General features: G+C 35.0%; 1 protein-coding gene across 1 annotated transcript in view; it reads left to right on the top strand.

Annotated features, from left to right (window-relative positions):
• Positions 1 to 12,457, top strand: part of LOC113231864 (fatty-acid amide hydrolase 2-B-like) — a 180,320-nt gene that overhangs the window by 165,109 nt on the left and 2,754 nt on the right. The window contains exons 2-7 of the mRNA XM_026466400.1: positions 2,317 to 2,536; positions 5,926 to 6,143; positions 7,462 to 7,591; positions 8,598 to 8,737; positions 9,968 to 10,108; positions 11,410 to 11,679. Coding sequence (XP_026322185.1) covers positions 2,317 to 2,536; positions 5,926 to 6,143; positions 7,462 to 7,591; positions 8,598 to 8,737; positions 9,968 to 10,108; positions 11,410 to 11,679 — 1,119 coding nt within the window. The remainder of the gene's footprint in view (positions 1 to 2,316; positions 2,537 to 5,925; positions 6,144 to 7,461; positions 7,592 to 8,597; positions 8,738 to 9,967; positions 10,109 to 11,409; positions 11,680 to 12,457) is intronic.

The raw sequence follows: 12,457 nt of genomic DNA, 5'->3' as shown, positions 1-12,457 counted from the left end.
TTCGAGATTCGTATAATTTCGCGTTTTAATCTTCGATTAAGGCACAATAGCACTATCCTATTCCACTTTAAACTAGATTTCACAAAATAATTGAAAGTCAAAATAAAAACGACACTTTTCCCTCCAAAAGGTCCAGAGCGAATCCTTATTATACCTTTTTATTTCACGTCTAATTTGAAACTAAAAATCAGTCGATCGTCATTTTTTTTCATTCATTTGTTTTAATTTCCTACTTACAAATACAGTTCTCGAGTGGTACGAAGTTTATTTTGCTTTCTTGTAAATTTCGTTAACATTACTTATAAAACTTTTAAAAATTTATTTCACTTTGATTTAATCATTCTTAAACTGTTTCAATTTCTTAAATTTTCAATCGTATCTGCATTGTCACGAAATATATCAAATTTGCATTTTGTCCATTTTTGTTTCAATAAAGGCTGAGTAAAGCTGAATTTTTTATTTAGTGACTGCTAGGTAATTGACTGAAAGCTTTTAAACGATTTTAGTATCGTTTAAATTATTATTATTATTATTATTATTATTATTATTACAAAATTGCTTTAATTTTACGTTGTAAATTGGACAAATAATAAAAAAATAAGTTATGTGTACGAAACGGTTCCCAAAGTCTAACCTCTTAGATCAGCAAAAAAATCCAACATATAAACATAAATAAATATGTTTGGAGTTACAGACATTAAAATTTTTGAAAATAAAACAGGAGTGAGAAACTTTTTTAAACTTCAAACTGCTATATTCCTGGATATGTATTGGATCTTTTTTGTTTAACTACATCAAATTGCGGATTCTTAATTTAGCATAATAAGAAAAGCATTCTTATTTTGTTTTTCTATCAAATCCTGTTATTTGTGACATTACTCAACCTTTAAATGTATTTGAAATGAAAGTATTTTTTTTTATCTAAATCGAGTTTATTTGTTTTTTCAAACAAAATCAATGTTTCGAACTCTTTTTTTTTTGCATATTTAATTGCAGGTGGTAGGGTCAAGGCCAACGAAGATGGTGTTGATTGGCAACCAGTTAATATGTATTATTAATGCAAACCGCTATATTCTGAACTATAATTATTACAAAATGATTAATTTACCTACCTTACTTTTAACTTTTTATTCGAAAATATTTTAATAATATGAAAATATCTTTTACTAGATTAAATTGACGAATGAAAAGGAAATCAGAAAAATTAAATAAAAAATATTAACCAGTAGAAGATAGATGGATAAAAACTTTATTCACTTCTATGACAGCTTATTTACATAGAATCCACTAAATCGAACACCATAGTTATTATTATATTGAACCACAATTATATTGAATAACAATAACAAATTTCATAACAGAAGGAACGTATAACTACACATATAACTAATTAAAGTAAATAGCTTTGGAAATCATGGCAGTGATAAGGCGCAGGCACAGCATAAATGCCACAGTTTTCCACGACTCTGGTATTCTGCCAGTACCGTGTAGAATACAGTTGTACAAGCCATCTAATATATAGAGCGGCACTGCAACTATTATGGACGGGCGTGTCACTTATCACCAGATGCATGACTTGTTCGTCCCGTTACTTGGTATCATAAAAAAAATATCCATGACGTGGGCAGACTGCAGACTTCTTTACACGACGGTGCTTGACATAATCTTTATGACAGATTCAAAATTTACATAATTCGAATTATCCATAAATAATTATATTAAAAAAAATTAACCTTGCAGAACAGTGGGCCGCAGTTTAAAAATACAATTAGAATATATCTTATTCTTTGCGTGCATGAAATTACTGTAATTCAAGGCCCGGTTTCAATCTCAGTCATTGACTTCGAAATTAGTAAAAAATCATTGTCCCATTCGGCACTTCGAATTAGTTTTTAGGAAACAAGCTCATCATCCCTTAAAGCATAAAAATGGACCAACATCTATCGAAAATGAATTTGGATTCAGACGATACAAACTTAATATCATCTCTCGAGGAGCTACTGAATTCGGATGGATTGATGGATGCCACTCAAATTTAATTATTTTTGACAAGCAACCAGTCCCGGGATCACACGATACTCGGATTTGGGCTCGGTCGGGTGCCGTTGCAACTTTAAATCGACACCGGGTTCAGATGCCACAAACTCTTATTTTTTCTACATTCGGAAACGAATGAAAATGCATGCATGTTTTGTGGATTCGATATCAGATGACGTAGATAATTCTGTCGCTGTATAGGTACAAAAACCACATGCTGCTTTTTTTATTAACCTCTTACTTACAATAGAATTTTTTAACTTTATTATTTTCTTTCAGATAACATCCGAGGAAGTTGTAGCAGCGTACATAGAGCGGTGTAAAGAAGCAAATCCGTATCTAAATGCTATAGTCGAACCCCGGTACGAGGTGGCATTAAAAGAAGCCAGGGTCATTGATAAAATGATATCGTCTAATGACAGGTCACCGGATGATCTGGCTAAGGAATATCCATTGCTTGGTTTGCCTATGACTGTAAAAGAAAGTATTGCCGTTGAAGGTAAGTGTACAAATTTACTCAAAGAGGTCATCTCAAATTGCTGTGACCAGACGACGTGACTTTGCGTCGCAGCACATCGCAGCACGGCTTTACTCTTTTATTAGAAGAAATGTAATATATATATACTATATTCAGTAGAGTACATGCGCTTTATAAAATGCAATGTACTATAATAATACATTGCAATTTATAAAGTGCGCCTTGCTGCTTTTTTCATCTAAATTTTTTATTTAAAAAAACATTAACCTTATGTTGTAGAAGATAAAGTTTATGCTGTATGGTTCGTTTTAATGCATCGCAGCGTGGCACCGCCTGACTGCGATCTTGAGGCGTTCCTAAAACCTTCACATTAAAGATCTCTTTCAAATGTTAACCAATCGTATTTGGACGTTCACTATGACGCGGAATTTTAAAGAAATAATTTATGCTATTAAGAATATGAACATTAATATTGGAAAGGGACACTAGCGCCAATATGCTAGAGTTTAAATGTAACTGGCCGTACTTTAATAAGCCGTTGGAGCTTCCGTTGCACGAACATTTGAGTGCAAATCAGTAACTACTGCATTGGAACTACAACCCACTCTATGCTGTTATAATGATTGACTATATTTATACAAGGACACATTTTTTATTTAACAATATTTCACGCGTGGTCAATGATTTCAAGGAATTGTTTTAGCCAAGTAGCAATGTGAGCATTACTGCGTTTTGTTTATGAAGGGTAAGGGTGCTGGTGAAATTACAGGCACACAAGAATTGTCAACTTATATCTCGGTGACGGGCGCTGTAGCAACGCTCCTCAGACTTTTGTGATTTGAATGAGAAATTTGTGGCACTGCAACTGTTATGGACAGGCGTGTAGCTTACCATCAGGTACACGACTTCTTCGTCCCATCACTTGATATTATAAAAAAAAACTTATTTTGTTACTGACAACATCTATAATAACCTGTGTTTCTACAAATGAGACAAGCGCCAAATTTGTTGTGTAATTGGATATTTAATCGATTCGGACTAACGCATACCGTTTAATTTAAATTTAGTGCATTCTGTCACTTTCGTTTTCACTAAAAAACGGACAGATTTAATTTCATTTTAAAATCATCATAACTTGACATTGCCTCAAAACTTAGTCATCACGAGTAAAAATATTCCGTCTAAGTTTATGTGGAATAGTCTAAGCTTATGTGGAAGAAAAAGATGAAGGGCTAAATCTAAATTAAATTCACTTTGCCTTTGCTAGCTAAACTACGTCAAACATCAACACTAGCGCCACTATTTGAAGGTCTAAGATTATAACTTAACTTTATACATATAATAATCTCAGTACAGAGTACTAAAAAAACCAACCTCGAAAGTACGTGGAAGTACATCTCTTTGCCAAGTTTTATTGAAATATCCCCTAATTCGCGACTATACAGGAAGCCTTGAATTGGAGAATAGCAAAACCAACCATTAAAATAATTGCTCCATAAGTAAAATTTAGGCGCTATTTATAAAAATGAATGTTCATGCGTGATCAGCCACCCTTAGAGGTGGATGATTTTCTTCAAAATGAAATGGGACCACTATGGAGGTACCCTCTTTCCAAGAATCATGAAAATTGGTTCACAAATACCGGAGTTATCGCATAACTTACATACAAGAAAAATACATACAGTCGAATTGAGAACCTCCTCCTTTTTTTGAAGTCGGTTAAAAACAAACGACGTTCGCTAAATTAATGCAGACACAGCCAACAGCATTACTCAGCTTTACACTTTGGACTTTGAATCGTTCTTATCATGAGTGCTGTAAAGTCTATTCGAACTGAGCGTGTAGTTGACTGCATGTACTATACCGCCTTCAGCTTCCGTTATACACTCAAGAGCGTATCAGGCTTGATACTTTGGACTTTGACCCGATCTTATTTTAAGCGGCATAGAGTTACGCCTTGTAAAAATTAACGTTCCTGCACTAATATCATAGTAAATTTATGTAAATTTAATTTAGCTTAGGTAAAACAGTAATATTTTAAAGAAGAACAGTGATTAACGTGACATTGATGCGAGGAATAAAAATAAACTGGCTATCCTTAACAGTCGTTTTTACAAAGTTATAAATTCATAAGCGGCAATGTATATGCTTCTATATTCGGCTGATATTCAAAAGTTACCATTTACGAGTTTTAAAACTATAGCGACACAAAAACTTTACACTAAAGGTTATTTATACAGTTTCTGCGTACCTACCTACTTGGAAGACAAAAATCCATTGAAGTGACCCGCTTAGCACTAGTAAGTTGTCTCGATCTATGATATTTCAAATAACTATTGTAAATGATAAATGTTTATTTACGAAGAGTAAACCCTAGAGTTACTGAAAGATCTGAGGGGCACAACCACTGTGCCCGTCACCTTGAGACATAAGTTGATAAGTCCCATGTGCCTGTAATTTCACCTAGACCTTACCTTTCAAAACCGGAACACAGTATTACTGACATTACTGTTTGGCGGTAGAAATAGGTAAGTTGGCAGTGCTACCCGGGACAAACTCTTTCACAAGGAGCTCTACTGCTACTAAAGTTTCTTCTCAAGGGAACGAACCAGCGGACCTTACGAATTTTTCTGTGTTGTGTTGCTACGCCTGAAAAGTCGTTGAAAAAAGCAAATACGAACACACGACAACAAACACATAGAAAAATTCGTGAGGTCCGCTGGTTCGTTCCGTGGCTTAGTTGGTATAGCGTCTGGCACGGTATGCTAGAAGACGTCGGTTCGAATCAGGCCGGATCGAAGGAATTTTTTTTGAGTGTTTTGATCTTTGTGTTGATAATTATAACAAAGATTATTTTACTTTTTTTACTTTGACTTTGACCCTGCCTTTGCCTTTGCCTTTGCCTTTGCCTTTGCCTTTGCCTTTGCCTTTGCCTTTGCCTTTGCCTTTGCCTTTGCCTTTGCCTTTGCCTTTGCCATTGCCTTTGCCTTTGCCTTTGCCTTTGCCTTTGCCTTTGTCGTTGTCTTTGACTTTGATTTTGACTTTCTGGATCTTACTTAGTGCAACAAATGTCGTTGGCCAATTCGCGCCGTAATGCTGCCAGTTTTATGCAGACTTTTGCACACACGGTGTCCCTGAAGATTTTGGAAAAAAAATCATTATCTTATATATCATACAAAAGTTATTGTTTTTAATTTTATTTTAATATTTTTTTTCATGGTGGATATACACACAGCTACGCGTTAGGGCATTACAGTATTTTTGTTAGGGAGACCGTGTGTCTTTACCACGCGTGACGAGTTGAGAATAGATTTTTTGCTACGTGTTTATATAGAATCGTTTTTCAAACTAGGAACATTCCGTCACAATGCGCAATTTCAGTATGTCTATATTCTTAATTTATATTCCAGGAATGAGCAACGATTGTGGGACAGTACACTCATACAGAAATCCAGCGAAGCAAGATGCGGCAATCATCAGATTAGCAAGAGCTGCTGGAGCTATTCCTATTGCTGTTACCAATACTCCTCAGTTGTGTATGAACTGGGAGACATACAATAATGTCACAGGGCTCACAATGAATCCTTATGATCCGAAAAGAACTACTGGGGGATCCTCTGGTGGAGAGGTAATGCAACTTTTTACCAGCTCGGGTAATGTTGTAAAGCGAATGGCTTTTAACAAAATGAACGATCCTACGTAGGATATATACACAACTTCGTCTTAATTACGACGACCTCTGTGGTCGACTAGCTTGCACACCAGTTTTCAAGGTGTCACCATCTCTGTGGTCGCGGGTTCGATCCCCAACCGAGTCAATGTAGAAAAATAACTTTTCTGGACTGTCTCGGGTCTGGGAGTAAGTAGTACCATTGTTTCCGATTTCCCTACAAGTGCTTTAGTTACTTACTTTGAGATCAGAGTTATCTAATTATATTTTATTATATTAAATAGTAGATGTTATCTACTATTTATTTATTTAATAAAACAATGAAACTATTAGCACAACTTTAAGAAGAAAACAGGGACAGGGACGGTAGTATAGTAAATAGCTCATTGCTTTACAAATTTTGGACATTCAAACAAAAACCAAAAAATTTAAAGCTAATTTAAATAAGAAAATTTAAGCTAGGCTCTTGTCGGTGTTGTCATCGCTAAACGTCTGTGTTCAGCTCCCTAACTTTAATTTTCTGATACGACACGACATTTACTTTCTCCCTTATCTAATCTAAATCATTTCGTCGTCTGCCTCTTTTTCCTTCGATTTTCTCTTCTATAACGCGTCTAACAAAACTGTCGTGACGTATCAGACGCCCAAACATCTTTCTCCTTCGGTTCTCTATTCTCTATTCAATAAACTCCTCTTTTCAAGCACCATTCTTAACACCTCCTGTTTCAATAAAATCCAAACGTCCTGAAAATTAATTTGAATTCATTTGTTAAGGTCTCGGCTAACACCAAAAATATTTTGGTGAAATTACAGGCACATGGGACTTGTCAACTTTTGTCTCAGGGTGTTGGGCTCGGGCTTACGGACAGGCGTGTTACCATCCGGCGCAAGATTTGTTTAACCTGTTACTTGATTAAAACTTAACGTCAGCAGTGATCGGATTCTCCGTTCCCTTATAAACAAAACTATTACGTAGATTCAAGCACGGCACTAAGATGTTCCAACTGATATTTTATGGCCTGTAACACTTATAATAGTTATTCATATAATTCAAATAAATCTTCTTCTTCTTAATAAAAGAACGTTTAATTTTCGATGATTTTTTGTCAAACACTGCAGCTGCAAAGGTCATAGAACAACAAGTTTAAGTTGTTCTTTAACACGCGTTGTTAATAATACTTTCCTAGCTGTTCCTTTACAAAGTAACACCCTCTACTTGTACACAGATAGATGGTGGTAAATCAATCATTAAAATACTTTCTCTTATAAATTTCAGGCCGCGTTGATTTCGTCAGCAGCATCAATAATGGGGGTTGGATCAGATATCGCTGGTTCATTACGCCTGCCCCCAATGTTCACAGGCATTTTTGGACACAAGCCCACGCCAAGGCTTTTATCTGTCGAAGGTAGATAACTTTCTAAATTTATTTTATGAAGAGTAGTCATGCGACTGCTTTTATCTCATATTTCTCCATGTTGTAACGATTGCACACGTAACCGGCACAAAAAAAAAGTTTAAAAACTTTCTAATTACCTATTTTCAAGTTGGGCTCGTCGATTTGTCGGGAAATTAATAATAATAAACGCGCTTTTTTTTATAAATTAATAATAATAAATTTATACGCTAATAGGTATTTCCACGCCGACCAATTTTCAGGTAGTAGCAGTAGAGCTCCTTGTGAAAGAGTTCGTCCCGGGAAGTACTGTCATAAGATGACAGTATTTCTGGCGCCAAGCAGTAATGTCAATATTACTGTGTTCCGGTTCTGAAGGGTAAGGGTGCTGGTGAATTTACAGGCATATGGGACTTGTCAACTTGTGTCTCAGGGTGACGGGCGCAGTGGCAGATTCTTCAGATCTCCGCGATTTAAAGCTCTGAATGGCACTGCAACTGTTATGGACAGGTTTGTAGTTTACCACCGGGCGCGCGACTTGTTCGTCCCGTCACTTGATATTATAAAAAAAAAGGTTGATGTGAAAATACCTATAAGTGTTTAAACGCCTTTATTCCCGTTTTCAAACATTAAGTAGTATAATGCAACTCAAAAGTTTAAAAACCTGGATTTGATTCCCGTCAATGTCAAGACGTAGTTCCCTGAGAGCTATACAGAGTAACCCTTAAAGTTCAGAGAGATTTTTAAAGCAAGATTCTGCCCTGATATGAACAGCTATTTACAATAATAATTGAGAGACCTCGGCAATTATAGAAAGCAAATCCAGTTTCATTTTGGTCGTGTTTGTAGAAATATTTAGTGTCCAGGAACGTCATGTGTATTTTTACGAATTGAATTTTTAAAATTACTTAAGTAAAATATTCATGATGAACATAATTTAAACATGATTATTTTGTGCTAACCCACAATTTCAAATGGCCATAATGACTAATTCAATTTCTTTGTCACTAATTTTCAGGACATGTCCCCGACTGTCTGGATCCAAACTTTGAAGAATACTTCGCGTTGGGTCCCATCACTCGATACGCGGAAGATCTAACGTTACTTTTAAAGGTTCTTAAACAGCCAGGTGGACCTGATGTGCCCCTTGACAAACCAGTACGTAATTCCGCTTCTAAATGGTTTTTTTTTTAGTATGGGCAAACATGTGAGCACAGTAATTACTTAATGTTAAGCGTCGATACATCGTCTCGACTACAGTCGGGAAGGAAACTTGCTTTATTTAATTAAACTTGCAGATGACTTTATTCTCACGTCTTTAAAAGGCTTTTAGCGTCAATAGAGCTTTTGCAACAAAGATGGTTTGTTAACACCAAGAAAAATTCCTTCGATCTGGCTAATTTCGAACCAGCGACTATGCCAAACCGGGGCATCCGCTCTCCTAACTGAGCTACGGAACGAGGTAGCAGACCTTACCATTTTCTATATTATTATGTGCTTGTTGCAGATCTTTGTTTTTGCGTTTAAACGGTATTTTTTTCAAATTTTTTGAATTTTTCTTTGTGTTCATTATTTTTCGGCGACTGTACACGATTTATATGACGACCTAATTTATAAGGAGCTGTGAAAATTTGACAAGTCCAAAATAAAATTAAATTGGTTGTCCTTTTCTTGGTGAAAATAAAAGAGACAGAAGCCCTGAATTTATATTAAAATTAAATTAAAACTTAGTCTAAATCGATGTTAGTATCACCCTGTGCGTAGTAATTCTATATTCTATATTAAAGTCAATTATTCTTTTAGTGAACTGTATGTATTCATGACTGATGCGATTATTGTATTCGTAGACATGTAGCCTCAGGGCGTGTTCCCATTATGTCGTAATGACAGATAGTCGTGCAGCTTAAAGTGTCGTGCCTTGTATATTTAAATGAAGTTTGTCACATATAGCAAAACACGATTAACTGTCATTCCCGACTTTTTTGACGTTACGACGAAGACCTAGAACAACAGTCGTGCGACGATAAATAAAACGTCCGATAAAAATGTGACGACAGATAATCGCGGCTTGAAACGATTCTGTCGTGCAAACGACAAGACGGCTGTCGTGAACAGATAAATTGTCGTCACGATCCAGTGGGAACAACTAGACACGACAGTCGTTCAATGATAAAATAAACGTTACAACATAATGGGAACGCGCCCTTCTTATGTATTATGTCAAGTATGCCAAACTAGACACTTTGGACCGTTCTAATCATAAGTGTACCTAATAAAGTTCAATTTTCATTTTTAGTGTCAAATTTCACGTATTCTTGGCCCTGTACAAAAACAAAAGTATAATACAGCAGGAATCTAAAGCAGATTGTAATTATTTTGAAATTATAGGTGGATGTATCGAAACTAAAATTTTACTATATGACTGGCGACAACAGCAAAGTTACCCACAAAATTGGCTCTGACGTCAGGAAGGCGATGGATAAAGCCAGAAAACATATTAAAGATAGTTTCAATGTGGAGGTTGAAGAGGTTTGTATAAAATATATCTGAACATTAAGTTGATTTTTAAGAGAAATATGAGAAATGTTTCTTGGCTAGTCAACAGAGATATTTTATCTACAATAAGAAGCTTAATTTTCTTTTCTTTTTTTATAACATCAAATAAAATTAATTTACTAACTAATACAACTTAATGAATTTTCACAATGTCATCATCAATGAATTAGACTGTAACAAAGACGTACAATAATACTCTGAGGTCTTATTATAGAATAAAAACAAACTTTGTTCTAAAACTTTTGAAAATTCGTCTAAGTGCTAACATGTTTTCTTCGTTGCGTATTTACTTGGAATGACTGTTGGTGAATTTGAAACCATAAAAAAACTATGCTCTTTCCAAAAAGCATTTTTTTTTCTACATTATTTTTGTACAGTTTTAGGCTCCCTTTTTAGTACAGCTGTGTAGTCAAATGCTATATCTTTATTTCATAGCAAATAAATTACACTTGAAATCGTCATTTTGATTAAACTGTACTGCTCATAATATGTAAGGCAGATTCCAGGAGAATCAGCGAGAAACTCTTGGGTTTGCTTTTTGTAAATATACGTTGTTACACATTTATCATTTACATTATTTATTTCAAACATTATAGATCGAGATTACCTGCAAGGTCATCCAAGAACGCAGAAACTGTATTTTGTTTCACTATAGTTTTAAATCTCGTGATTGGTAAATTTTTACTATCAAACGATATCTTATTATACCTAGGGGAGAGTAAGGGAGCCTTGTCTAGAGGCATATGTATATGTAGATAGAATTTTGTGGAGAAAATAAATAAATTTATTATTTACTTGGACAATTCACCTGAAATACAACTACCTACTATTTATAAATACTTACCACGACACAACTAATAAGCATACTTAATAAGCAATCACTTTAGCTCTAAAATATGACTCACAAATTAAAAATGTTTAATTCTGCCCTCCGTACCCTATCTAACTGTGCGGGCCTTTCCCGTCTCTGTATAACAGTAGGCAGAATCAGATTTTTTTTGTAGTGTATACATTTATCTAAAGTATTTTTAAGATTTTTGCTCAGGTACTTAATTGTCATACTTATTTTATTATCCAAACCCATGTTCTCCAATTACCGTAGCATGTCCGGACGCTACCCTTGTCTGCAAATTTACTTCTCGTTTTAGTCCGAATGGATTACACCAGTGCCATTTAAGGTCCTGGGTGGCGAAATACTGCTTGTATAATCACATAAAAATACACAACACAGACTTTTAATTCATATTATAAACATTTTCTTTTTATCCTTCTAGCTCAATATACAGAACATCGAACATATGTGGGAAATCAGCATCAGGGTTCTAATGAACGTAAGACATGTTCGCAACATTTACACACACCCAGAAAAACGTGACCAGTGGGTGTCAGTATGGCCAGAATTGCTGAAGAAAATGTTCGGAATGTCGACACACAGTTTCACTGGAGTTGTGTATGGACCATTGCAGAAATTCTTCGATGCGTTACCAAAGAGTTATTATGACAATCTACTTAAAATGTTTGAACAAGTTAAGACTGATTTTGAGGTAAGCATACTAAATACTTACTCAATACGAATAAGAATTAAAATTTTTGCATTTCAAAAGGACTGGGCGTATTTAAAATAACCATGAACGCCGACGCCAACTTGTAGAGTCGTCGACGATAAAATATGATTATATTTCATTCCTAATCATTGACTTAGAAATAAATGGACGACGGGTCTAATACAAAAACCACGAAAAAAATGTCCCAAGTCAACCTATTCGAAATTTAAATTGTAATGTCATCGCAGTATCGCGCTATCAGTAGAACAAATGAAGACTAAAGCGGAGTGTCGCGCTCTGTATACGATTTTAGCGCCTTACAAGTGCGGACACTTTTTAGCGCGGACCCGACGTCCATATAATTGTAAGTCAATGTTCCTAATAATTATAATATTCTCCATACGACAGAGAGCATACCTCTGAAAAAGGTCAGCATTCTGTCTTGTATGTAGATGGCGCTGATCAATTGCCTGGCAGTAGTTATTATTACGAAAATGGCCGAGGATATCAATTAATTCCTCTTTAATATGAAATATAAGAGGTCAGTTTTTTTTACTTGTAATATTATTCAAATATTAATTATGAGCTAAAATTGTTTTCAGAATTTTGACAAATATGCATGTCAATAGATGGCATTATGAGTTACAAACTAATTTATAAACAAACGCTTTCTAATACGGGTAGATAACGCTAATCCTAATAGTAGTTTATGTGACTGTTACATAATGAAAGGCATTAAAACCTCACAGGAGTGTTTTAATGCCTAATTATGTTCAGT

Source organism: Hyposmocoma kahamanoa, unplaced genomic scaffold (genome assembly GCF_003589595.1).
Source record: "Hyposmocoma kahamanoa isolate Upper Pololo Valley unplaced genomic scaffold, ASM358959v1 66, whole genome shotgun sequence".
Taxonomy (NCBI): domain Eukaryota; kingdom Metazoa; phylum Arthropoda; class Insecta; order Lepidoptera; family Cosmopterigidae; genus Hyposmocoma; species Hyposmocoma kahamanoa.
This window is presented reverse-complemented; position numbering and strand designations above follow the sequence as displayed.